At 43.7% G+C, this 26,169-nt stretch overlaps 2 protein-coding genes across 3 annotated transcripts in view; one reads left to right on the top strand and one right to left on the bottom strand.

Annotated features, from left to right (window-relative positions):
- LOC134443149 (NACHT, LRR and PYD domains-containing protein 12-like) overlaps window positions 1-26,169 on the bottom strand; it is a 343,863-nt gene that overhangs the window by 175,606 nt on the left and 142,088 nt on the right. The window lies entirely within an intron of this gene.
- LOC134443148 (NACHT, LRR and PYD domains-containing protein 12-like) overlaps window positions 1-26,169 on the top strand; it is an 80,704-nt gene that overhangs the window by 20,893 nt on the left and 33,642 nt on the right. The window contains exons 2-16 of one of the 2 annotated variants that reach the window (XM_063193053.1): window positions 6,324-6,437; window positions 6,890-7,003; window positions 7,210-7,308; window positions 7,787-7,900; window positions 8,020-8,133; window positions 8,610-8,723; window positions 8,809-8,922; window positions 9,505-10,358; window positions 10,509-12,306; window positions 12,571-12,744; window positions 13,705-13,875; window positions 16,376-16,546; window positions 19,394-19,567; window positions 20,725-20,898; window positions 24,007-24,053. In XM_063193053.1, coding sequence (XP_063049123.1) covers window positions 6,324-6,437; window positions 6,890-7,003; window positions 7,210-7,308; window positions 7,787-7,900; window positions 8,020-8,133; window positions 8,610-8,723; window positions 8,809-8,922; window positions 9,505-10,358; window positions 10,509-12,306; window positions 12,571-12,744; window positions 13,705-13,875; window positions 16,376-16,546; window positions 19,394-19,567; window positions 20,725-20,898; window positions 24,007-24,053 — 4,346 coding nt within the window. The remainder of the gene's footprint in view (window positions 1-6,323; window positions 6,438-6,889; window positions 7,004-7,209; window positions 7,309-7,786; window positions 7,901-8,019; window positions 8,134-8,609; window positions 8,724-8,808; window positions 8,923-9,504; window positions 10,359-10,508; window positions 12,307-12,570; window positions 12,745-13,704; window positions 13,876-16,375; window positions 16,547-19,393; window positions 19,568-20,724; window positions 20,899-24,006; window positions 24,054-26,169) is intronic. The other variant, XM_063193054.1, reaches the window with a different exon arrangement.

The following is a 26,169-nucleotide window of genomic DNA, read 5'->3' as shown; positions in this document are numbered from 1 at the left end:
AGTTGTTAGTGGCTGAGTTTTACCAGGGGTTCAGCAGGTGTGCTTGGGTTGCAACCCAGTCTCAGTGGGTATTAGTTGGAAGGCAATGTACATCAAGTCAAGTCGGCTTTTATTGTCACTTTCTTCATATGCACAAGTCATAAAGGGGAAATTAAATTACTTTTCTCTCTATACCATGTCAGGACATAGACATATACAAGACTGACATTTTACAGACATGAAGTGCAAGACGGGACAGGTAACAACTGGTCAACAATAAATACAGTACAATGAACATTTAACATTCAACATTTAACATTAACATGTTAACAGAAGATAAGATAAATATAAAATAGAACATAGACATTACCATAATAGAAATAACAGTGACAGTACCAATAGTATCAGTATAATAGCAATAGTTATATAAAGTAGATGGGGTAGCAACATTGTATGCAACATGTTGTATTGTCTTATGTTCCAGGACTGAGGTAGTGTGTGGGGGAGTCTTGGCGGTGGAGAGGCTATGTACCAGCAGGAGGAGGCACTCGGCTCCTCTTTTCGCGTTTGAAAAGTGCCTCCTCGTGGCCATACATGGTAACTGGGTCCTTGCGGGCCCAGGCTAAACTGTGGGGGATCTCGGAGCAGCAGTGGGCCCCAGAGGCGTAGTGTACAGGCCCACCTCAAGGTGGATACGCCCTGACCCTGCCAACCACAGTTCCAGTTATGGGTAAATAGCCCCACTGCTGTGTGGGTCAGCATCCTTAGGCACGGCTAAGGGAGCACACCCCGACAGAAAAGCAAAAGTCCTCAACGGCGGAACAGGCGGATGATGGTGACTGACCAGTGGGAAACATCACAACGGCTGGGAAGGCGGATGAAGGCTGCAACAGAGCTGGGTCCCCAATCGTCTTGGTTTCCTTGCCACTGGACTTTCGTCCCAGACCTGCCAAGGACCGTGTGGTGGCTGTCTGATGTTGTTTAAAGTGGGGAGGCTGGTGCACACCCACAAGCGTCCTCTACAGAACGGGATTCCACCCTACCATCTAGGATTAAAGTCCTATGGCGATCAGCAAATGGCGATGGGGGCAGGATTGTGTAATCTGGAAGCCCCTAGTCATGATCTGGCACATTAGGCGGTGGGTGGCAGACTCAGTCGCCGGGCTCTGGGTCCAAGGCATAGGAGCCCGTCGGCAGCTGCACCCACAACTGAGCAGCCCATTTCAGGATCCACTCTGCTCACCCCTCAGGGGGAATGGGCTAGAAAAGGTGCCCTAAAAATAGCTTGCCTTACACTACCCGTCTGGATTACCGCATCCAGAGGGAACACCATACTGCGGTCAGAAACACAAGAAAATAAACTTTGGAGCCTGGGATGTGCGCACAATGATAGACTGCACCTCCGGTGATAGATGAGAAAGACGAACTGCCATCATCGCTAGAGAACTAAGAAGATGCTGTATTGACATAGCAGCCCTTTCGGAAACCCGGCGAGCGGACGAAGGGCAGCTGAAAGAGGAGAAGGGAGGTTACACTTTCTTCTGGAAAGGAAAACCTGCTGATGAGCCTAGGATCCATGGGGTTGTTTTTGCCATTAAGAACCAGCTCGTCGGGCACCTCTCTGAGATTCCCGTGGGGATCAGTGAGCGCCTCATGACCATCCGCCTGGCCTTAACCAACAACCAAACAGCGACTGTAGTGAGTGCTTATGCTCCTATCCTAGACTCTGATGTGGAAGAAAAAGAGACCTTCTATGCCTGCCTAGAACAAACCCTATCCAAAATCTCCAGGATGGACAAGATCATCCTCCTTGGGGACTTCAATGCCAGGGTTGGCCGGAATCAACATCTCTGGAAAGGCACAATAGGAAAGGAGGGAATTGGAAACATACATTCTAATGGAGTACTGGTCCTACATACATGCCCTCAGCACGACCTTGTAGTCACCAACACCCCTTTTCGGCAGAAAAACAAGCTCAAAGTCTCTTGGCAACACCCCCACTCTAAGCAATGGCATCTCATTGACTATGTCATTGTAAGAGCGAGGGATCGCAGTGACGTGAACATCACAAGGGCCATGATCAACTCAGGTAGCTGCTGGACTGACCACCGCCTCATCCGCTCCACAATGTCCATCAATCTTAGAAAAACAAGGTGAGTTCAAAAGAAACAGACCAAACGGAAACTGAACCTTGACAGCCTGTCTGATTTTACCATCCAGCAGCAGTTCCAGGTAAGCCTCGGTAATAGCCTTCAACAAGAATACCCAGACAACATCAAAGAGCCCTGGGGCCTGCTCAAGTCCACCATCCTTGACTCCTGTGAATCCACCCTTGGATATAAGTCTAGAAAACACCAAGATTGGTTTGATGAGCATGACATGGAGATAGAAGACCTCATCTTCAAGAAACGAAAAACCTTCCATGCCTGGCAAAATGATCCAACAAGTGATATCAAAAGAATAGCTCTCTCTAGGGCCAAGGCTGAGGTTCACAGTCGGGTGAGGGAACTAAAAAACACCTGGTGGACTGAAAAGGCTCTGGAACTCCAAAGACTCGCAGACTCTGGAGACACAAGAGGATTTTTCAGTGCTACAAGAGCCGTTTATGGCTCCAGCCACCACGGCTTAAATCCCCTGTGCTCAAAGGATGGAAAAACACTTTTAAAAGACAGCTCAACCATCAATGCACGCTGGAAAGAGCATTTTCAAGAGCTCCTGAACCGAGACAGCTTAGCTGCACCAAATACCTTGAGCCAGATCCCCCAAATGCCCATCAGGGAAGACCTGGGTGTTCCTCCCACCATAACTGAGGTTGCCAAACCCATTAGGAGCCTAAGGAACAACAAGGCTGCTGGTTCAGATGGAATCTCCTCAGAAATCCTAAAGCTCTGGCACCACATCCACCAGCTTCTTCTCAAGATCTGGGAGAGAGAGGAGGTACCCTCTGAGCTTCGTGATGCCCAGATTGTCACAATCTTCAAGAAAGGGGACAAAGCTGAATGTGGAAACTACAGGGGCATCTCACTTCTGTCAACAACAGGCAAGGTCCTTACCCGCATACTTGCTAACCGCCTGCTTCAATTGTCTGAGGAATTACTCCCAGAATCTCAATGTGGTTTCCGCCCATCCAGAGGAACAACAGACATGATTTTCACTGCAAGCCAGCTACAAGAGAAGTGTCGTGAACAAGGGCTGCCCCTGTACATGGCCTTCATAGATCTGACAAAGGCCTTTGACTCTGTGGACCGCCAGGCTCTATGGACCTTACTATCAAAGTATGGATGCCATGACAAATACATCCGCATACTAAGGCTCCTTCATGATGGCATGTCAGCTACAGTTCTCAGCAATGGTGGCTCTGAATCTGAAGCTTTCCCTGTGGAGACAGGAGTAAAACAAGGCTGTATAATTGCACCTACCCTTGTTTGCCATTTTCATCGCTGCCATACTCCATCTCATTGGCCCAGAGCTACCACAATGAATTCCAATCCTCTACAGATCAGATGGTAGACTATTCAATCTAAATAGATTTAAATCCAACAGTAAAATCAGGAACACCACCATCATGGAACTTCAGTATGCAGACGATAATGCCATTGTATCACACTCCACAGATGAACTCCAGAGCATCCTTAATGCCTTTGCCAAGGCATACACATCCCTGGGTTTGCCATTAAACATCAAGAAAACACAGGTCCTGTTTCAACCATCACCCAACCAGCCCTTAACCCAGCCTACCCTCAAAGTACACGATGCTACCCTGGAAAATGATGACCACTTCCCCTACCTCGGCAGTCTGCTCTCCTCCAAAGCTGACATAGACTCTAAGGTCAATCACCGTCTGAGCTGTGCCAGTGGAGCTTATGCCAAACTCAGAAAAAGAGTCTTTGATGACAGAGACCTGAGACCCCAAACTAAGATCCTGGTTTACAAGGCTGTAGTTCTTCCCTCCCTGTTGTATGGAGCAGAAACTTGGACCACATACAGCAGGCACCTAAAATCACTAGAGCAATTCCATCAACGGTCCATGCGAAAAATCCTGAAGATCAACTGGCAGGACAGACGCACCAACATCAGTATCCTGGAGGAGGCTAATGTACCCAGTATTACAACCATCATAATGAAGCATCAACTCCGCTGGACAGGCCACGTCATCCGCATGCCAGACACCTATCTCCCAAAGCAGATGTTGTACTCCCAACTGAAAGAAGGTCAGCGTGTCCCTGGTGGTCCAAAGAAACGCTACAAAGACAACATCAAAACCAACTTAAAGAAGTTCAATATACCATCTAGTAACTGGGAGGATCTTACCATGGAAAGACATAGCTGGAGGAAAGCATTGCATGAGGGTGCAGCACCATACCTGTCAACTTTGAGCTCCCAAAATCCGGGAAAATTCCCATATTTTAAGCCAAAATCCGGGAAATATTCTAAAGGCCAAATTTTGACAGTCAACGGGATGACAGAGAGAGACAGATCGGACGGTGCGTTATACTCTGCTATTCACAACAGCGCGCGTGCAAAGACAGGTCCTGTCTAAAATCCCTCAGCACACGTTTTACAGTGTGGAGAAACAATGCAATGAAAACAAAACAATGAAATGAGCACAATCAGTTTCTTCTTGCTGTTTTGTCGCACAATTTGTCTGTTCGTACGAAACTTCATGCTAGTACAGGTTGTGATTAGGTTAATCGCATGATTCGCTGTTCCGAGGCTGTTTTATGCGTTGAATGAACTGACGGTTTCTGAGGAAAAGAGTGGGCGCACAAGCGCTACGGAGCTCGAGGTTGACAGCTCGTATTTTTAAGGAACTTTAATTCTTGGTGGTATCTGGCATACCGTCTTCTGGCAGGTAGCTTAATAAGCAAGACCCCCCTCTCTCTCTTCAAGAGGGGGTGTGGCTCGTCGGACAGGGCCGTGGGTAGCCTATAAATAGCCTACTGGACCGACAGTGTTTTTTGATAATGTGAAAAATCCGGGATATTTCTGTGGAAAAAATCAAATCGTGAAGAAATCGGGACGGTGCGTGGAAATTCATGCGGGTTTATGCTAAACGTTAAAACAATTAGTACAGTATGACATTGGCGCATGGAGAAACTATAGACCTACATTTTAGCCATTTATATTTTGAGAAATTACATAAGATTTTACTCCTGAAATGTATAATAGTAGGCCTACTATTGCAGCACAGTGAACAGTAAAAAATGCAGCACAGTGAATAATTTCTGTTTACAACACACTTTCATTCATCCCTCATGCGGGGGTCTATGCAATGAAAAAAATAAAACAAAATAGATGCACAGGTAAGAATTTAGGAGCACTGTGAAATGCTTAACGCACAGACAAAAAGGGTCTAAGACAGTAGGCTATGCCTTTTCCCCCACACAAATAGGCATACACATTCTACATGAGGAGTGCTGGTCACAGGGCCAGTTTTTCAAAATTTCTCCCAGTAAAAGGGCTGGACAACATATTACACATTTACATATTACACATTTATGTATAACATTACACATTTGTGTCACATGGAGGCCTGCCGCCTACCTCATTATCATACAACTGTAAAACAAACCCTGGGCAGTGTCAGTAAACTCATCCCAATGCTCCAACTGTCCCTTCCCCGAAGGTTTTTTTATTGCTCCCAAACCCAAGTTAACGATAACAACTTCACTATAAGCTTTTGATCCCTCTGTCTTTCAAGCACTCATGGTTTTCTCTACAGGATATATTTACTCCAGGAGGAAAATGCGAAGGAAATCGTTTTTAAAATTGTTTTTTTTTAAAACGGAAATCGTTCAAAAGAAAAAAAAAAGGTTTTTCGGAAACTATGGCGGCCAGATTTAAACTATGGCGGTGCGCCATAGTTTCCTTTATGTATGGGAAACACGTGTGTGTGTGTGTGTGTGTGTGTGTGTGTGTGTGTGTGTGTGTGTGTGTGTGTGTGTGTGTGTGTGTGTGTGTGTGTGTGTGTGTGTGTGTGTGTGTGTGTTTTTGTTTGTGTTTGTGTTCTTGTGGGGTAGTGCATGTCCAGTCCACTAGTGGAATACAAAAAGTCAAGGATGTGCTGCAGCAGTCCAGCATGGTCCATTTGTAGTCCAGTGGTCAAGTAGCAGCATTTAGCAGCATAGTTGTAGGTGCAAGTCTCGTAGTGCAAGCAGTTCTTGGAAGTGGAGATCAGAGAGTGCAGGTAAGGTGCAGTCGCATGGGGCAGTTCCATAGGGTGTGTGTCTGTGTGTGTGTGTGTGTTTGTGCGCGCGTGCGTGTGTGCGTGTCTGAAAGTGGGAGCGAGTGATTCTGCGTAAAATAGATTTGGCCAAATCTTCAACTCACTCCTTTTGTTCCAGACCAGAGAAACCCAGGCCAGTGTCTCCAGTGCCCAGCTGTGTATCCATGAAGAGTGACCAGTCTATGCTGCACCCCCTACACTTCAGCAGTGGATTCCCACAGTCGGACCGAAGGTGAGATAATCAATGAACGGATGTTGCAGGTTGAAGGTGCACATGATGCCTTGGCAGAGAGAGTACATTAAACAAAGAGGATTCAAACTCCGCCCAGCCAATGCAATGGAGTGTGGTCTTCTAAGGGGGTGTTGTCCCCTCCCTCTTCTCTTCTTCTCTTCTCTTCTCTCACATTTAAAAAATGCACATTCATGAATAAAACCAAAACATCAGTTGCATTTTCTGAAGATGTGTTTGTCTTGTGAACTATCTTGTGTCATTTTCTTACTGTCTAGCTGTTTTAAGTTTTGACTACACTTTGTAGGTGGACTGTTAGAGCTGAGCACAGTCTCCCTCCTTTGTTCGATTTGTTCCTGCCTATTGTCTCGCCACTGTATGGTTGACCCCAGACATTACAAAATGTTTTCACCAGGTGTGTTTGTGTAATCTCTTGTTATGTATCCTGGTTACAGACCAGAGAAGCCCAGGCCAGTGTCTCCAGTGCCCAGCTGTGTGTCCATGAAGAGTGACCGGTCTATGATGCACCCCCTACACTTCAGCAGTGGACCTCCACAGTCTGATACAAAGTAAATCAACAGCAATCGATCTACTGACATACAATAGCCTGAAGAGAGAGAGAGAGAGAGAGAGAGAGAGAGAGAGAGAGAGAGAGAGAGAGAGAGAGAGAGAGAGAGAGAGAGAGAGAGAGAGAGAGACAGAGAGACAGAGAGACAGAGACAGAGACAGATAAATCTATAACTCACTCCTTGTGTTGCAGGCAAGAAATGCCCAGGCCGTTGTCTCCAGTGCCCAGCTGTGTGTCTATGAAGAGTGACCGGTCTATGCTGCACCCCCTACACTTCAGCAGAGACCCTCCACAGTCTGGCCCAAGGTGAGATAACAGTGGTTGACCCTCTGAGACATGATTATCTGAGCCTCCACATGAGAGTTAACATCAAGGTTATGTATCATTTACATCTAGTTCACATGTGATTTTATTTGTAGGCTACTGTGTACACTGTGTGTACATATCTTTTGCAGCATTGTTAAAAAAAAAGATTATATTTTACGGTATTTGTTTTACAGTGCTTGCATATTGTAATACATAAGTTTACCACTGTGGGGGAATTTTTAAAAATCATGTGAGGAACATTCAGGTGATATGCAAGTATGGTTGCATGTGCAGGTGTTAGGCAAAGGTAAAGTTGACTACACTTTGTAGGTGGACTGTTAGAGCTGAGCACAGTCGCCCTCCTTTGTTCGATTTGTTCCTGCCTATTGTCTCGCCACTGTATGGTTGACCCCAGACATTTCAAAATGGTTTCACCAGGTGTGTTTATGTAATCTCTTGTTATGTATCGTGGTTACAGACCAGAGAAGCCCAGGCCAGTGTCTCCAGTGCCCAGCTGTGTATCCATGAAGAGTGACCGGTCTATGATGCACCCCATACACTTCAACAGTGGACCTCCACAGTCTGATACAAAGTAAATCAACAGCAATCGATCTACTGACATACAATAGCCTGAAGTGAGAGAGAGAGAGAGAGAGAGAGAGAGAGAGAGAGAGAGAGAGAGAGATCTATAACTCACTCCTTGTGTTGCAGGCAAGAAATGGCCAGGCCGTTGTCTCCAGTGCCCAGCTGTGTGTCTATGAAGAGTGACCAGTCTATGCTGCACCCCCTACACTTCAGCAGAGACCCTCCACAGTCTGGCCCAAGGTGAGATAACAGTGGTTGACCCACTGAGATATGATTATCTGAGCCTCCACATGAGAGTTAACATCAAGGTTATGTATCATTTACTTCTAGTTCACATGTGATTTTATTTGTAGGCTACTGTGTACACTGTGTGTACATATCTTTTGCAGCATTGTTAAAAAAAGATTATATTTTACGGTATTTGTTTTACAGTGCTTGCATATTGTAATACATAAGTTTACCACTGTGGGGGAATTTTTAAAAATCATGTGAGGAACTTTCAGGTGATATGCTTGTATGCTTGCATGTGCTAGTGTTAGGCAAAGATAAAGTTGACTACACTTTGTAGGTGGACTGTTAGAGCTGAGCACAGTCTCCCTCCTTTGTTCGATTTGTTCCTGCCTATTGTCTCGCCACTGTATGGTTGACCCCAGACATTTCAAAATGGTTTCACCAGGTGTGTTTGTGTAATCTCTTGTTATGTATCCTGGTTACAGACCAGAGAAGCCCAGGCCAGTGTCTCCAGTGCCCAGCTGTGTATCCATGAAGAGTGACAAGTCTATGCTGCACCCCCTACACTTCAGCAGTGGACCTCCACAGTCTGAAACAAAGTAAATCAACAGCAATCGATCTACTGACATACAATAGGAGAGAGAGAGAGAGAGAGAAATCTATAACTCGCTCTTTGTGTTGCAGGCAAGAAATGCCCAGGCCGTTGTCTCCAGTGCCCAGCTGTGTGTCTATGAAGAGTGACTGGTCTATGCTGCACCCCCTACACTTCAGCAGAGACCCTCCACAGTCTGACCCAAGGTGAGCCCCTCCACACGAGAGTTAACATCAAGGTTATGTATCATTTACATCTAGTTCACATGTGATGTTATTTGTAGGCTACTGTGTACACTGTGTGTACATATCTTTTGCAGCATTGTTAAAAAAAAAGATTATATTTTACGGTATTTGTTTTACAGTGCTTGCATATTGTAATACATAAGTTTACCACTGTTGGGGATTTTTTTTTTAAATCATGTGAGGAACGTTCAGGTGATATGCTTGTATGTTTGCATGTGCAGGTGTTAAGTGTCTTTTTCTTTGTTTTATAATTTTTAGAGTGAACTCTGAGAATAAAAAAGAAAGGGAACAGTTATCGATGTGCTGTGTTTTCTAAACATTCATCCTTGTTCTTGTATCACATTGTATCAGCTGTCTTGCCTTTAACCCCATCCACAATATTTCTCTAACGCCCCCTGGGGGAATATGGTGCTGTCATTGAAAAACACTATTTTAGAGGTTCTCCCACAATGACAAACTGAAGATGCAAGATGCACCAAAGGTACGATGCAGTTAAAAGTGATGGTATCTTAATGATGATTATTTTCTTTGTTGTGGGTTCAGGAACAGTCTAACCCAGTATCAGTCCAGGTGTGGTGTGTGTGGTCTTCAGCTACTGAGTTCCCCAGTCATCACCACCTGTGGACACAGTTTCTGCAGCCAGTGTATCAGCAGCTACTGGAGCCAGTCTGGTCCATCAGGAGACTACAGCTGTCCCCAGTGCAGACAGAGATGCAGAATTCAAGCTGTTATCAATCCCGACACAACCATGGCACAACCCCTCCTGCATTCACATGGGCCTATAGTACAAACTCTTCCATACACAAGCATAGTGCAACCCAATGTATACCCCTCTGCGTATATTGCGCCCCCTAACCTATACCTCTCTCAAGCCGCTGTACAATCTACTGTAAGCCCATCTGCAACCATGGTACAGCCTACTGTAAATCCTAATGCAATCATAACACAACCTTCTACAAATCTTTCTGCATCCATGGGACAACATGCGCTATACCATTCTGCAACCGTGACACAACCCACTGAAAACCCATCTGCAACCATGCAAGATCCTTCCCTTTACCACCACAATAAAATGCTGGAACTGCATCTCTCCAGACCTCCATCATTGCCCCACGTGTCTCCATACCAACATGCATACCTGCAGCAGCATCCTCTATACTCAGAGATGGGACAGGATTGTCTAAATCCACATTTGCCTATGGCACAGTCCTCTCCACAGCCTCCTGAAGTCATTGCACAGTATCCTCCACACTCAAACTCAGAGATGTGGCAGGATCCTCTACATCCTCACAAGCGTGCAGCACAGCCTTCTCCACAGCCTCCTTTAGTTCAGCACACAGCAGCCAGCAATCACGTCCTGACTGATCATGCTCCAGCTAAAAGGGCAAGACTAGCAGGTGAGTTGTACTATATTTAATTTTAAAATAGTATTTTATCTACACTAATAGAAATGACAACAATACAATTACAATTGAGAACTTCTTAAGAATATAAGGTCATGTGTTATTTTCAAGATTAAACTGACTTACTTTGTTTTATGCCATAAGGCAACTGTGACCTCAATGGTGTACTGATGAGCCATAAAGCCAAAATGAAGAAGAGGTTTGAAAGTATATCTGAAGGCATCATAAGGCAGGGGACCCAAACACTCCTGAACAAGATCTACACAGAGCTCTACATTACTGAAGGAGAGAGTGAAGACGTGAATAACGAGCATGAAGTTTGGCAGGTAGAAGCAGCATCCAGACCACAAACTACAGATGACACAGCCATCAACTGCAATGACATCTTCAACCCTGTACCTGGACAGGAGGAACACATAAGAACTGTCATGACAAAGGGGATAGCTGGCATCGGAAAAACAGTCTCAGTGCAGAAGTTCATCCTTGACTGGGCAGAAGGCAATGCTAATCAGGATGTGGATTTCATGTTTGTGCTTCCATTTCGTGAGTTAAATTTGGTCAAAGATTCCCAATACAGTCTTCACAGGCTCCTGCTTGGCTTCCACCCTGAGCTTAGTGAGTTGGACAATAGTGAATACAAAGATTGCAACATCATATTCATCTTTGATGGTCTGGATGAGAGTCGACTTCAACTGGATTTTCAAAAGAACCAGCAGTTTTCTGATGTAACAAAACTGTCACCCGTGGATGTGCTGATGACATGCCTCTTTCAAGGATCCCTGCTTCCTTCAGCTCGAATCTGGATAACCTCCAGACCAGCAGCAGCCAGTCAGGTTCCTTCCCAGTATGTGGATCGGGTGACAGAAGTACGAGGGTTCAGTGACCCACAGAAGGAAGAGTACTTCAGGAAGAGGCTCAGTGACCACAGCCTAGCCGATAGAATCATCACACACATTAAAGCATCCAGAAGCCTCTTCATTATGTGCCACATGCCAGTCTTCTGTTGGATTGCCGCCACTGTCCTTCAGCAGATACTGCAAGAAGACGATGGAAGGGAAGCCCCCAAAACCCTGACAGAGATGTTCATACACTTCCTGCTCATCCAGACCACCAGGAAGCAACAGAAGTATCAAGAGGAAACTGAAGCAGATAGACAGAGGCTTCTAGAATCCCACAAGAGTGTCATTCTGAAACTGGCAGAGCTGGCCTTCACACACCTGGAGAATGGCAATCTCATGTTCTATGAAGACGACCTGAGAAAGTGTGGCATTGATGTCAGTGAAGCATCAGTGTACTCTGGAATGTGCACTGAGATCTTCAGGGAGGAATGTGTGTTTGAGCATCAGAAGGTCTACTGCTTTGTCCATTTGAGCATCCAAGAGTTTCTGGCTGCTCTGCATGTGTTCTCATCTTATCTAAATAAGAATTCGGAGGTCTTGGGACAGTTTGTGAAAAGAAAGGACAGCATAACAGCATTGCCACTTGATGAGCTGTTGAAGAGTGCAGTGAACAAAGCTTTGGAAAGCAAGAATGGACATCTTGATTTGTTTGTTCGTTTCCTTCATGGCATTTCACTGGAGCTGAATCAGATACTCTTGCTTGGCCTCCTGACACACACCCACAGCAGCCCAGAGAGTGTGAAGAAAACAATCAAGAACCTGAAGGTGATGCAGAGACCAAACATCTCCCCTGAGAGGTGCATCAACCTCTTCCACTGCCTGGTTGAAATGCATGACTCGTCTGTCCATGATGAAATACAGGCTTACCTCAAGGCAGAGAAGGGATCAGTCAAACAGCTTTCACTGGCTCACTGTTCTGCACTGGCACACGTGCTTCTGATGTCTGATGGGGTGATGGATGAGTTTGATCTTAGAAAATACAAATCCTCTCCAGAGGGTATCAGGAGACTAGTCCCAGTTATACGATGCTGCAGAAAAGCTATGTGAGTTCATCTGTATAATTTAATTCATTTGTACATTTTTAAGTTCAGACCCGTTTCCATAGCCATTATTATGTATGTAGTATTATCTAAGTAAATGCACTGTGATTTGCAATCTTATTTGAATTTGGCAGTTTTTGTAGTCACACATCTTGGTCCTATCAGAGGAGAGTACATTTGGAAAAAAGATGACAAACACTAAGAGTACTGAATGACATATTACATGTTCCACATTTCACTGCCTCATTGACTTTCATTGTGTTATAGACTTTCTGGCTGGAAGCTAACAGAGGCATCATGTGAGACTGTGGTGTCAGCTCTGCAGTCTGCAAATTCCCCCCTAAGAGAGCTGGACCTGAGTCAGACTCACCTGCAGAATTTTTCATTACAGAAGTTATTGTCTGCTCTTCAGAGTCCACATTGTAAACTGGAGACATTGAGGTCAGTAACGCTGGCAAGTGACTGGATTAGCTATTGTTGTTTACCACGTGTACACCTGTAAGGATTTTTTACTAAGTATGATTTTTTACTAAGTACAGATGATATGAATGGACTGATTGAAGAGTAAACTGAATTGTTGTTTGCTGTCTTTGGGTCAAATTTTCTGGGTTACCATAGGGCCCTTTCCACCAAGCAGTACGGTACGCTATTGTGTGTGTTTCCATGGCTTCCAAGATCTTCTTAACCATACCCAATTACGTGTACCAAACAGTACTGTTTTATGGCACCCTCGAGAAGGGGTACATCATAGTCAAATACAGTACACATCTTGTCAGATACGCATCTTGGTTATGATGACAACATTGATATTTACATTGCTCCCTTACCAAGCTGCCTGGAAACCCTCAATCATGGTCTGATTAAATTAACAACTTTCTGTCACAAAACCATCTACACTAATATAACAGCTAGGGTTTTACGATCTCTCTGCCCCCCCCCCCGGTAATTGTTGAATCAAAATGAATATTTGACAGAGGAGTGAGAGTCTGCGGGTATTTTCAGTCTATTTTGCCATATAAATGCAGCATAAGGCATCACAAAAATATGTGGTATATTGCTGACTACACAGTAAATCACACAATGGCAAAATCATGAAAAACTGGAGAGACTGATATAAATTCAAACTGTTTTCGTTTGCTGGTTGAGTTCAAACATTAACTCATAAATCAAGTAGGAAATACACCAACCATTTTATTGTTCTAGTTTAAAGTGTAATGTTAGCATGTGCATTATTTTCTGAATGACATGTTTCTTTCTCCTTGTAGACTAGTTTGCTGTCATATACATTATTTTGCAAAGTTCTCTTCTCTGCCCAGCAGTTCTGTGTCACTGTAAATTATTATTTTGAAGAAGAAAAGTAATTTGTGTTGTGTACATATTGAGCCCTTTATTACTTTACAGACTGTCTGGTTGTCAGCTCACTGATACATGCTGTGAGGTTGTGGCCAATGCTCTGCAGTCAGCAAACCCCCTGCTGGAGATGGACCTGAGTAACAATGCCTTGGGAGATTCTGGAGTTGAATTCATCTGTAAGGGACTGTCTAGTCCTCACTGTAAGCTGCAGACATTAAGGTAGGTGGTCATTGTCTTACCCATTATTCTCTTCCATGTGGCGTCCTTCTGCCACCAGAAACACATGGACATCCAACATGTCTGTCCAACATTATGTATTTGACCTCTTATCTACAGTAGACACATAGTGAGCACACAACTTATTTTCAACAAATTTTCTGGGTTACCATAGGGCCCTTTCCACCAAGCAGTATGGTACACTATTGTGTGCGTTTCTATGGCAAGATCTTCTTAACCATACCCAATTATGTGTACCAAACAGTACTGTTTTATGGCACCCTCGAGAAGGGGTACATCATAGTCAAATACAGCACACATCTTGTCAGATACGCATCTTGGTTATGATGACAACACTGATATTTACATTGCTCCCTTACCAAGCTGCCTGGAAACCCTCAATCATGGTCTGATTAAAATTAACAACTCTCTGTCACAAAACCTTCTACACTAATATAACAGTCAGGGTTTTACTACCCCCCCCCCCCCACCCCCCCCCCCCCCCCCCCCCCCCCCCCCCCCCCCCCCCCAGTAATTGTTGAATCAAAATGAATATTTGACAGAGGAGTGAGAGTCTGCGGGTGTGATGGGACAGATGGCAGGGCTGTACGTTAAGCTTTTTCACTAGGAGCACTGGTGCTCCTAAATGAAAAAAAATTAGGAGCACAGACAAAAAATTAGGAGCACAGACAAAAATTCAGGAGCAACATTTTTGCGACACTTACAAAACATTATTGTGTTTTTTATGTAAAATAGGCCTACTGTGCTTAATATTGTACCATTGATTACCGCAGCAATAATGCACAGAGAGCGTTGTGTTTTCCACAGAAAACATATTAACCAAAGTTGGTGGTGGGTTAGCCAGAATAAGACCTGTAACCACAGATGTTCATGAAAAAGGTCTGTGTTGTGCAGTTTCATAAGAAGTGATGTGGGACACCCCCCACCACCACCCCCTCCAGTCAAGGTGGTAGCCTAGGTGACCTAACTAAGTGATGGGGAGAAATTGAAGGGCTTTTTCTTCATCTTCATGCACAATAGCCTATGCCATTACCCTGTGCAACAAAAACAGTGAGGAAACCACAGTTCCCATTAGCCTACTTATTATCATTAGCCTATTATTACTATGGCTTCGTGATTGAAACATGTAATCACATGATTACTGAACTAGATTGAGTAGTTTATTTAGTCTTAAACATAGTAGGCAAGGCAACACGCTAATCCAACGGGCTTTTAAAAAATAGTTTATTCCTCAAACGCGTGGGTTGGAACGGTGTGTAATGAAACTGGGAGGCGCAAAATTATCTCACTGTGTTGGCTGCTCTTTTTGATAGCCATGCCCTACAGCACCGGTAGCTGCTGGGCCAACTAGACTGGCCCTTGCGCGCAGTGAACACTACCGGTCCGGTACCTGTTCTGAATGCTCCTCGAACTATTATCTTGACTAATAGCCTACTACTTTGTTTGCGATGCATTTTTTGCGAAGTAATTGGGAAGACAGCGGTTAGGGAAAACGCCAAAACAGCGACGTCTTTTAAATCACACGAGTTAGCAAACCGAGAGGCTATTTCACTACCGGATTCAAAAGGTTTCCTGTTAGCAATGCAAACTCCTGCATTTGAACGTTTTAAACAGCAGCCCATTTCGAAAAGCTGTAAGAAGTTTTGGCACAGAACATTCGACTGGGAGATGAGCGTGCGCGCGTTATATGCCATATTTAACCACGGCTCTGTGCGATTCTGTTTTTTTTCTGAGGGCTACGGGAGCATAGATGGTTCAATCTTAGCCAACGCGGAATTCAAGCAACATTGACCGTCTTTTTTGAAGCGCATTCCCACTGGGAGATTGACGCTGTCTGTCAGACAGGCAGTGCATACATGCGAGAAGGGCATACCGCATTTAGTATTAGGGAATCGAGGAAAAAAAGCGCAGCTCTCGCAATCATGCACTCGAGCAGGAGTAAAACGCGAATAAAAGGGTTGAAAAGCATACTCGCACACGTGCGCCCGTTTCATTTTTCTTTCTCGCACAGTCCAAAATTTAGGCTCAAAATGCGACCAATTGGTCTTAATGTACAGCCCTGGATGGGCAGTATTTTCAGTCTATTTTGCCATATAAATGCAGCATAAGGCATCACAAAAATATGTGGTATATTGCTGACTACACAGTGAATCACACAATGGCAAAATCATGAAAAACTGGAGAGACTGATATAAATTCAAACTGTTTTCGTTTGCTGGTTGAGTTCAAACATTAACTAAGACATCAAGTAGGAAATACACCAACCATTTTATTGTTCTAGTTTAAAGTGTAATGTTAGCATGTGCATTATTTTCTGAATGACATGTTTCTTTCCCCTTGTAGACTAGTTTGTTGTCATATGCATTCTTTTGCAAAGTTCTCTTCTCTGCCCAGCAGTCCTGTGTCACTATAAATTATTATTTTGAAGAAGAAAAGTAATTTGTGTTGTTTACTTTACAGTTTTGTGTTTATTACTTTACAGACTATCTGGTTGTCAGATCACTGATACATCCTGTGAGGTTGTGGCCAATGCTCTGCAGTCAGCAAACCCCCTGCTGGAGATGGACCTGAGTAACAATGCCTTGGGAGATTCTGGAGTTGAATTCATCTGTAAGGGACTGTCTAGTCCTCACTGTAAGCTGCAGACATTAAGGTAGGTGGTCATTGTCTTGCCCATTAGTCTCTGCTATGTGGCATTCTTTCTGTCACCTGAAACACATGGACATGGAACAGCATGTCTGCCCAACATTATGTATTTGACCTCTTATCTACAATAGACACACAGTGAGCACACAACTTATTTTCTGTCACGTGAAGTAGCTGCACACAATATCATTTTTTGGAGGTTGTAGATGGAGATTCCTGGCTTAGCAATTTAACCAATGCTACCCAAGGCTATTTAATTGTAATAGTAATGCAACGTTTAATTGTAAATCAGCACATGAAGCAAAGAGACTGTGTGTGCACTATGTTATAATGCAGTGTGTATGTAGGGAAGATAGCAGGTGGTTGGACTGTATATTAGATTAAGAGGTTGCGCCGTTCAGTAATTTCATCGAACACAATCAAGGAGTGCCGGCCAGAGCACCACTTAAGGCCAGAAGGATGTTGAATGGGGGGTTTGGTATGAAAGGATGACGCCAGACGGGTTGATTCAAGTTAACTTCTTCTATTAAACTTCAATTGGTATCATAACATGGGTGTGTGTGTGTGTGTGATCCTAAACAAAGCAAATAAAATACAGCAAATCAGATGCTGCCTGTGGCATTGCTATAACATTCACACCACACTAAGTTCCATACTAAACATTAATATGAATAACTGAGGTATATAAACCGGAATTACAAAGGCAACATGTGATTTAGGCAGGTTCGACACAATCTACCAAATAACTAACGGATTACTCACAAATATACAGAAATATGCATCAATACTAATGTAACATTATCTAAACTATAATATAAGGTTACTTACTGCGGTCATTTATGCACACAAACACAGGATTCCTTAAGATAAAAGGAGGAAACTTTCAGAATTTAGGTAAGGCAAAATCAATGCATCCAGAGAGGATCTATGGGTAGTACGAGAAAGGAATCTTGCGACTTTTTCCGGGTGGTACTGTCCACTAAGTGGCGCCATCCAGACAGTGCAGAGGAGCGCCAAGGAGCGCAGAGGCTGTTGGAATGAATGGGGTCCCATGGAGCTCAATCACAGATGCTGCCATTGCTTTGGGAGACAATTGGTATCATTGTTTCATTTTATTTTTCCCAAAGGCAGGATAAATTATCCTTTCAAACAGCACTTAGGTTGAATGTTTAAACTCGCTGGATCTTTGTAAAATACGTCTTTATTGTCAATATGACGTCACGAGTGGCTTCACACACTGCGTTTGGATTGGTCGGCCGGCTGCATTGCTGTGATCACGACGGCCGTAAAGCAATTTTGTTATCAAGGTGATAGCGGAGCCTGACTCATAAATGCCAAAGCTGTAAGAAATCAGAAGGACATACCTACCAGGTTATTGTACATTTCATTTAAATCCACATTGGTTTCTCAGAACTTACAGTAATATTGCCAAGTTTCAGCCGACAGCGAGCACAATTGTCAGTTATTAGCGCCAGCCTTATGGGCTCTGCTGTCTCGACAGAGCTCCCCAGGTGAACTGTATGTAAACCCACTGTGATGCATCCACAGATTCTATAAGACCAGATACGCCACTGGTTGGTTTCACGGTGTATTTCCGGTTTCCGAAACGAGGCAGGTTTGTATTAGTTCTATGGCAGATTTAGAGCTGTAGTGGCAGTTCCACCCATAGACATCATATAGAATACTAGACTGAGCAACGAACGTAACGTATTCTATATGATGTCTATGGTCCCACCCTTATCCACGTGGCGGCCCGGAGACCAGAATGAATGGAATCCTATGGAGCAAAACCCCTCATGGTGCCTTTATCTCAGTATATGATTTTTCCGGTAATTCGGATGTTGCTTTCGAAAGACTATATATAGAAAATACCCACGGCTGAGTTTTAGATCTTTTGAGCCACGCATATGCTTAAAAAGTGATTTTAAGTGTTTATGACGTCACTTCCTTAGCAAAATGCTAGCGAGTAGTGAGCAACAAAAACGCCTCTTGTAACAAATCAAACGGACATATGTGCTTTGGGTGTGTGAAAAGCTATGTGTTGGGTGAAACCCTTATTGGAGTCTCCAGAACGACATTCGAATCTGAGCTTTGTTGATGAGACCTGGGTGAAAATGAAGATTTTTAGCATCTAGCTCCATTGGGTCCCATTCATTCTGGTCTCCGATGCGCGACTAGTGGAGAACTCATTGGAACTGCAGCCAAAAACCATAGAACTGAGACAAACTAACACAAACAACTGGTACAATGGGGCTTAATAGCGAGTGACAAGGCTGTTCTATAAGGGCTGGATGCATCTGAACTAAAACAAAGATGGAGGAATGCGTGGTGTCACATCCTGAAACTAGCAATGTCAAAATAAGAGTCGCTAAACTAAGGAAGTGCATGAAAATAACCAGTGAAAACTACTGAATGTCCATAGCCTTTTTTACAGTGTAGATACCAGTAAGATTTTACAAAATTGTTTTGTGCTAGGTAGGTTGAGATATGATTTTAAATTGGTGCTCGCTTTCGTTTTACCACCAGAATCTCTAGTACCCAGTCATTGGTCCCAGGAGGCCATTCAGTCTCAAGTAGAGACCAGTCCTTTGGTGCATTAGATGCATCCTACTTGAGACATCATTCAGTGGGTAACCTAATAGCAGTGACAGTATGAGGATTTAAATGAGCTCCAGAGTATAGGCCAACATTCTGAATCACAAATATGTGTTTAACTCTATTAATCTAAGGTGACAGACGAACACAGGTTACTTGCACAAACTGGTCATTCAATTTTAGAAGGAATAAGAGTGTGATATGAACTGTATTTTGGAGGTGCTGAAAGGTAATCACATTCCTCTTTCCTTTGAAAAAGGCTCAACCGGTGTGACCTCTCCAAAGCCAGCTGTGACATGATGGCATCAGTGCTGCAGTGGCCATCTTCCCCTCTGCGAGAACTGGACATGAGTGACAACGACCTGCAGGACGGAGGAGTGGAGCTGCTCTGTGTGGGACTGAGACATCCACAATGCAAACTAGAGACACTCAGGTGAATAGTGTGACATTTGCACAATGTTATGAAATCAAGGCTTACATGTATACAACCAAAATACGCACACATGCACAAATGTACATACTAATTTTTAGTGTTAGGCAGTAATGCATTACAAAAGTAATTAATTATGGAAATGCATTACTTTTTTGCTGTAATGCAGTAATGTAAGGCAGTACAGGGCAAAAAAACTGTAATATGTACTTAGTTACAATGCTAAACAAATTAAGTTACAATGCATTACATGACCTGGATTTTAGTGGTATTCATTGTGGTGGGTCGAAAAGAAGCTATTCGTGAACCTGGTAGTTTTTAGTCTGCACGCTGCCAGAACACCTCCTGGATGGGAGGTAAAAAAAGTCACGACTCATGAGCTTGATTTACACCGTAAGAAATTGCCAGATATTTAGTCCTACAGTTCTTTTTGCCAAAGTAACCAAGGTAATGCAAAAGTACTGGAATGCCTAACATTCTAAATATAGTAATATTGTAGTGTAAGGGATTATTTTGAAAAGAAAGTAACATGTAATCAGTAATGCATTACCGTTTTTGAGTAACTTGCCCAACGCTGCTCATTTTGAAAGTGGTGTCTATTGTGTATTGTTTATGTTTAAGAACAGCAGAGATGAAGAGTAGTTGAAATTTCAGGAAAATGGACAGAACAAGCAGTCTACTGGTCATATCACTTGGTAGTTGAGAGAACCCACACATCCCAGTAACACTAGTAACATGTCACAGTAAATTGCTTTCCATTTATAGCCTTTCATTTACAGTAAAAACATGAACACAAGATATAAGTGAACCTTCCTCATCACCTTTCCTTTGAGGAAAATAAATACAGCAATACATTATGAGCTGCAGACATTTTACTTCTCATAGAGGGCCAAACTAGCTGGTCCATGATATGAGATGGATGGATGGATGGATGGATGGATGGATGGATGGATGGATGGATGGATGGATGGATGGATGGTTATTCTCCCCCTGGTTATGCACCACCACTACCCACCTATCAGAGTCCGATTATTCACCTATTAATGATGGGAATTGAAACTGTGACCCCATTGACTCTTCGCAGGATACCGTGTGTACTCTTGATGCATTGCCATCATTGACATGACCCTTTTCCTACTAATTAGGATCTCTTGTTTCAGATTGTCTGTTTGTCAGATCTCATCCAAGGGTTGTTCTTTCCTGGCGTCTGCCCTCAAATCAAACCCCTCCTACCTAAAGGAGCTTGATCTTACCTACAATCACCCAGGAAACTCAGGTGTCAGGGAACTCACAGACAGACTGAATGAACCCAACTGTAAACTAGAGACTCTCAGGTAAGTCTGTGTCTGTGTCAACTATGATGTTGTCCACTACATCAACCACACAAGATGTCCCTGGACGAAAAGGGCTGTATCTGGCACTGTAGATGGCAGAAATCTTACCACAAATGACTTAGTTTTTGTCTGCATGCGCTGTACGCAATGCCGTATTGGTCCAACTCATATATGCCTAGGAGAAAATACACTTAATTGTTACCCTTGCTCTGGTATTCTAACACCAAGGGGTATTCTGTGCTGTCGGTGAACTGCGTCTTGTAAATTGAAAACATGACATGGGACGGGGTGGGGACTGGGACAGGGGCAGCCAATTCTCTTGTCACCTCTAAAGCCCCCTACCCACTTAACCCCACTTGACAACCTTTTTTCTCGTATACAGTATTTCCGTTATCTTAAAGGCCCTTCTAAGTAAGGGAGGGGAGGGGCATGGGCAACCAGTTGCCAGGTCAATTTGCGAAAGTTTGCTGACAGTTTTGACTGTTGCCAGTGAAACAGCTATGTGACCTTTAGGGCTTAGCGTATACGGAAATGCAAGGAGCAATGCACAAATGGGAAACACTCTGTAGCGCCCCCTACAGTACACCATGTAGCGACAGCGCCCCCTGCAGTAGACTACGCCACCCCTTGATTAACACCCTTAGAGCAAGAGGAACTCTGTCAGAAATCCACACGACAAGGTTGTTTAGAAAAGTATAAAAATACAAGTTTGTATTAAGATACACATTAAAAAGACTCTTTCGAAGTGTTGCAGAAGGGAAAGAAACAAATACATAACGGGGGGAACCCCAAGTACCCGGCCGGCTACCAGCCAACTCAGCAGAATGGTGACAGACTAGCGCTCAGTCTCCATTACACACGTGACGGGAAACAAACCCCTTAAGGCAGAACACAAATAATTCAGAATATTCAAGCACTGCACCCTTGTTTACACACGAGAGGGGAAACAACCCTTATGGTAAAACACAGTCAGAGAAGTGTACACTGCAACCTTAAGTTTACAATTAAACACACTTGATCACTCAGGGTTCACTATTTCACTCTACTACTGGTGACTGGTAACACGAGGAGACTGTATGCCCTAAGCCAGCTACCGCTAGTAGGCCTAGCCAATAGGGCCTGGTGCGGACCGGGAGTTGAAGGGGATTTGGAAAAGGGGACCAAACAAATAAGACAAACAAAAGGTAAACAAGAAAATAAATGAGTCCCCCTCAGCCTGTGGCCCACTATACACTTAGTTCTCTGTCCCTCTGGCCACCAGGACAGAGGGGGTTAAACCGAAACAAACTTAACAGGGTCAGACTCGGCCAACCAACAGGCAACAGCTAGCAGCACATACACACTCACACAACTCATGCACTCAAAAGAACTTAAAAGAGAACAGCAGCTGAACTGCGCAGCATATGGATCTGAATCAGGAAAGAAAAAGAAAAGAAAAGAAAAATACAAAACCCATTACCACACAGATATGATATTTTCATTCCCCGTTGTACAAGGTTGTACAAATTTGTCAATAAAACTCCACTATGAAGTTGACTAATCAGAATTAGCTAACCATCAACGGTTACAAGATTACCAATACCTCCCCGGAGATAGTAACAGGCAATGAGAACAAGAGGGTTATCAGAATGCAACACTTTTGCGTAAGTTATAACATACCTGTGGCTATCTTTTGTTACACACAGACACAAGCGTTGGGGTGGGTCCCCAGGCAACCCCACTACTCAGACCGGCACTGGTTAAGCAAAGAGAGAGAGAGAGAGAGAGAGAGAGAGAGAGAGACGCGTGCAAGAGAGCGTTCATTACACTGCTGAACGTTAACGCTTACAAACATGGAGACATGGCAGCAACCAAAACGGTAGCATACCTGGATGCACATCATACGGATGCCTAGGCAGTCGTGCCTCATCAACAGTCGCACGCTCAGCCAGACGCTGTACCAAGGCAGCAGATAACGCTGCGAGCACAAGGCAAGAGGCTCCTGGCTATTTCCCCCTAAACCAACCAAACAGTAGAATTTAGTGCTCAGCAAAAGTACCATCACAGATTAACCCCGATAAAGTAAAATAAAACCGCTGCATACCTTAGGGTGAAACAAACGCCAACCAAACGCCGCCAGCCACACAGCTCCCAGCTAACACCGGAGGAATGCTACCTGCCCAAGGACCCCAGGTGCCCATATAGATGCCAGCGCCTAATGAACCAATCACGTTTGCGCTAACGCATACACAGGAGGGGGTTGAAAGACAACCATTTAAAAGGGAACATGAATAACAGAACTACTCTGCCTTCAGTCCTACACGCTACACTCTATTCTTGCAGTCTGTAGAGAGAGGTTTTTATAGCATTTTATTGGTGGCAAGGAGTTTTCACCACATATTTCATGGAGGGTTAGGGCAGAATGACTACACATGAAGCAGCAAGTTGGACAGCACATGGTCTGCTAAGGGATGTGATTTATTCTGCTCTCCTGCTCTCTAACCAAGAGATAGTTGCAGCACATGCACTCAGCAGTGGCAGTGCTCCTAGTAGTCACCTGTGTCACAGTGTGCTGCAGTGGCCCTAGTAGTCACCTGTGTCACAGTGTGCTGCAGTGTCCCTAGTAGTCACCTGTGTCACAGTGTGCTGCCGTCAGGGCTGCTGTCAGATGTCTTTGTCAAGCAAAGCTTCCCAGCAATGCTGTGCCTGGATCTAGTTGGCTCTAATATCGATATAACTTTCTTCCTTTTCTTTCTCTCCTCTCCTTTCTTCTCATCTCCCCTCCCTTCTTCTCTCCTCTCCTCCCTCCCCTTGCCTTCCTCCTTTCTCCTCTCCTCTCCTCTCCTCCTCTTCTATCCTCATTGTCCTCTCCTGTCCTCCTCTTCTCTTCTCTTCTCTTCTCTCCTCTCCTCTCCTCTCCTCATCCCTCTCTCCCCTTTCCTGCCCTCATCTCCTCTCCTCTCCTCATCATTTTCTCTCCTCGCCTCTCCTCTCCTCTCCTCTCCTCCTCTCCTCCTCTCCTCCTCTCCTCTCCTCTCCTCTCCTCTCCTCTCCTCTCCTCTCCTCTCATGTGCTTTACTCCACCCCTCTTCATGTCCACTGTGCTTTTCTTCTGTCATCTTTTCTCAGGTTTGATCATGGAGGAGAATGTAGAATGAAACCAGGACCCAGAAAATGTGAGTAAACACACACATACGCACACACACACATGTGCGGGCGCATGCACAAACACACACACACACACACACACACACACACACACACACACACACACACACACACACACACACACACACACACGCTCGCTCAATCGCTCACTCACTCACTCACTCAGACACACAGTAAAACATATGGTTGGTTCAGGGTACTCAGAGTAATCATGACATACCATGGTAGAACCATGTTACTACAAGCGGATTCCAAAAAAGTTGGGACACTTGGTATTTTGTGAATAAAATCAAAATGCTGGCATTTTCAAAACATTCAATCCATGCATAAGATGCACAATGGCACAGGGTCAACATAGGAACAGTTAAAATGAGGCAAAAGCATTGTTTTGAGGGAAATATGTGGTCATTTAAAATTCGACCCATGCAACAAATCTCAAAAAAGTTGGGACAGGGCCAATTTTTTTTGTAATAGTTGGATAATTCTAAAAGTAACACAGGAGGAATATTTTGAAAGGAACTATATTGACTGCCAACATGAATGCACAAATAAAATACCATCACAGAGAGGCTGTGGCACTCAGTAGCGAAGATTTTGAGGGACTAATTACTGATCTATTACACAGAAAGATTGAATTATCAAAATTGCAGGCATATAAGGCTTATTTCTGTAATGTAGAGTTCTGTAAAATCATTGCACGAGTTATGAGATCATGACATACCCATCGTCAATAAGCAAACTATGACACTCCAACAATGACAGCTGTTGAAAAAATGACTATAAACACAACACTTGATTAAGGCACATGATGCAGACATTAAACAGTGTTGCAAGTGGCAAAGCTCGTTCTACATGGACCTAGGAGACATGTGAAACTGTCCTCTGATTACAGAATGGAAAATATTTCATTCTTTTTTAAAATCATGGAGTCATGCACCCTCCAGGTTATGAAGAAAATGAATACTTCAGCTTGATTTAGTGGTCAGTCTGAAAGACAGCATATATGATGGTAAAGGGGTGCAGAGATGCCTTGGTTATGGTCTTCTTACTCATGTAGAGCATTAAAATGAGGGCCGAATGATATATTCAGACTTTAAACAGCATACATAGCTACCAAGGCATTATATTTTGGAGCACAGCCTTTAGATATTGCCCCATAATGATGGCAAATTTCAATCTCTACTATGTTCCAACAGTGTGGTTCCATCATAAGAGTAAACAGGTGACAAAATTGTTTTCTTGCAGTCAGGATGTGCCACATATTAAGCATAACAAGAAGGTAAACAAGTCGAAGAACACACCTATCAGTTGAGCTGCTGAAATCATGTCTCGCATATCAAAATATCTATTTTTTAAATAAAATCATGCCATCAGTCAAAGTATTTAAATGTTAATTGTCTTGTGTTTAGTCTTAAGCTTATCCAACATAAAAAGCATTTTATTGGCCCTGTCCCAACTTTTTTGGAATTTGTTGCAGGGGTGAAATTTTAAATGATCACATAATTACCCCAAAACAATCATTGTGCTTGGCTTTAACAACTGATATGTTGTCTACACACAATGCTCTACCTTATTAACATATTGAATGTTTTGAAAATGCCAGCATTTTTATTTTATTCACAAAATACCAAGTGTCCCAACTTTTTTGGAATCCGCTTTGTACATAAACCTAGTATAACCATGGTTACTGCATTAAAACCATGGTAAAAATCATACTAAACCAAGGTAGAATTTCATAAGGGTAGTTAAGAGGATTCCATGCTCTTCTATTAGATGATTTACCTCTACCTCAAGGTTAACTTGTTAACACCTGGTTAACACCTGGTTTACTACTGTGCCAGGTTCTTGGAATAAATAGCACGGCAGTTTGAATAATTTGTGGGTGTCATGTTGATGCATTTTGGTTAGGGTTCAGTACCAGTGAATATTTCCTTGGCCACCCATACCCCATATTCAAAGCGCCATAGTTTTAGTTGTTGCTAAATTTCAATTTTAATTCACAAGAACAGTTAATATGGCCCGGACACGGCCCAGATCCGGTGGCCAGCTGCCACAGTGAAACGCCATTGGGGAGTCTACAGAACAAATTAACATTTTAAACCCTCGTGGAAACCAGTTAGTTTG

Source organism: Engraulis encrasicolus, unplaced genomic scaffold, assembly GCF_034702125.1.
Source record: "Engraulis encrasicolus isolate BLACKSEA-1 unplaced genomic scaffold, IST_EnEncr_1.0 scaffold_28_np1212, whole genome shotgun sequence".
Taxonomy (NCBI): Eukaryota; Metazoa; Chordata; class Actinopteri; order Clupeiformes; family Engraulidae; genus Engraulis; species Engraulis encrasicolus.
Note: the sequence above shows the minus strand (reverse complement) of the source record. Positions and strands in the feature narration are given on the sequence as shown.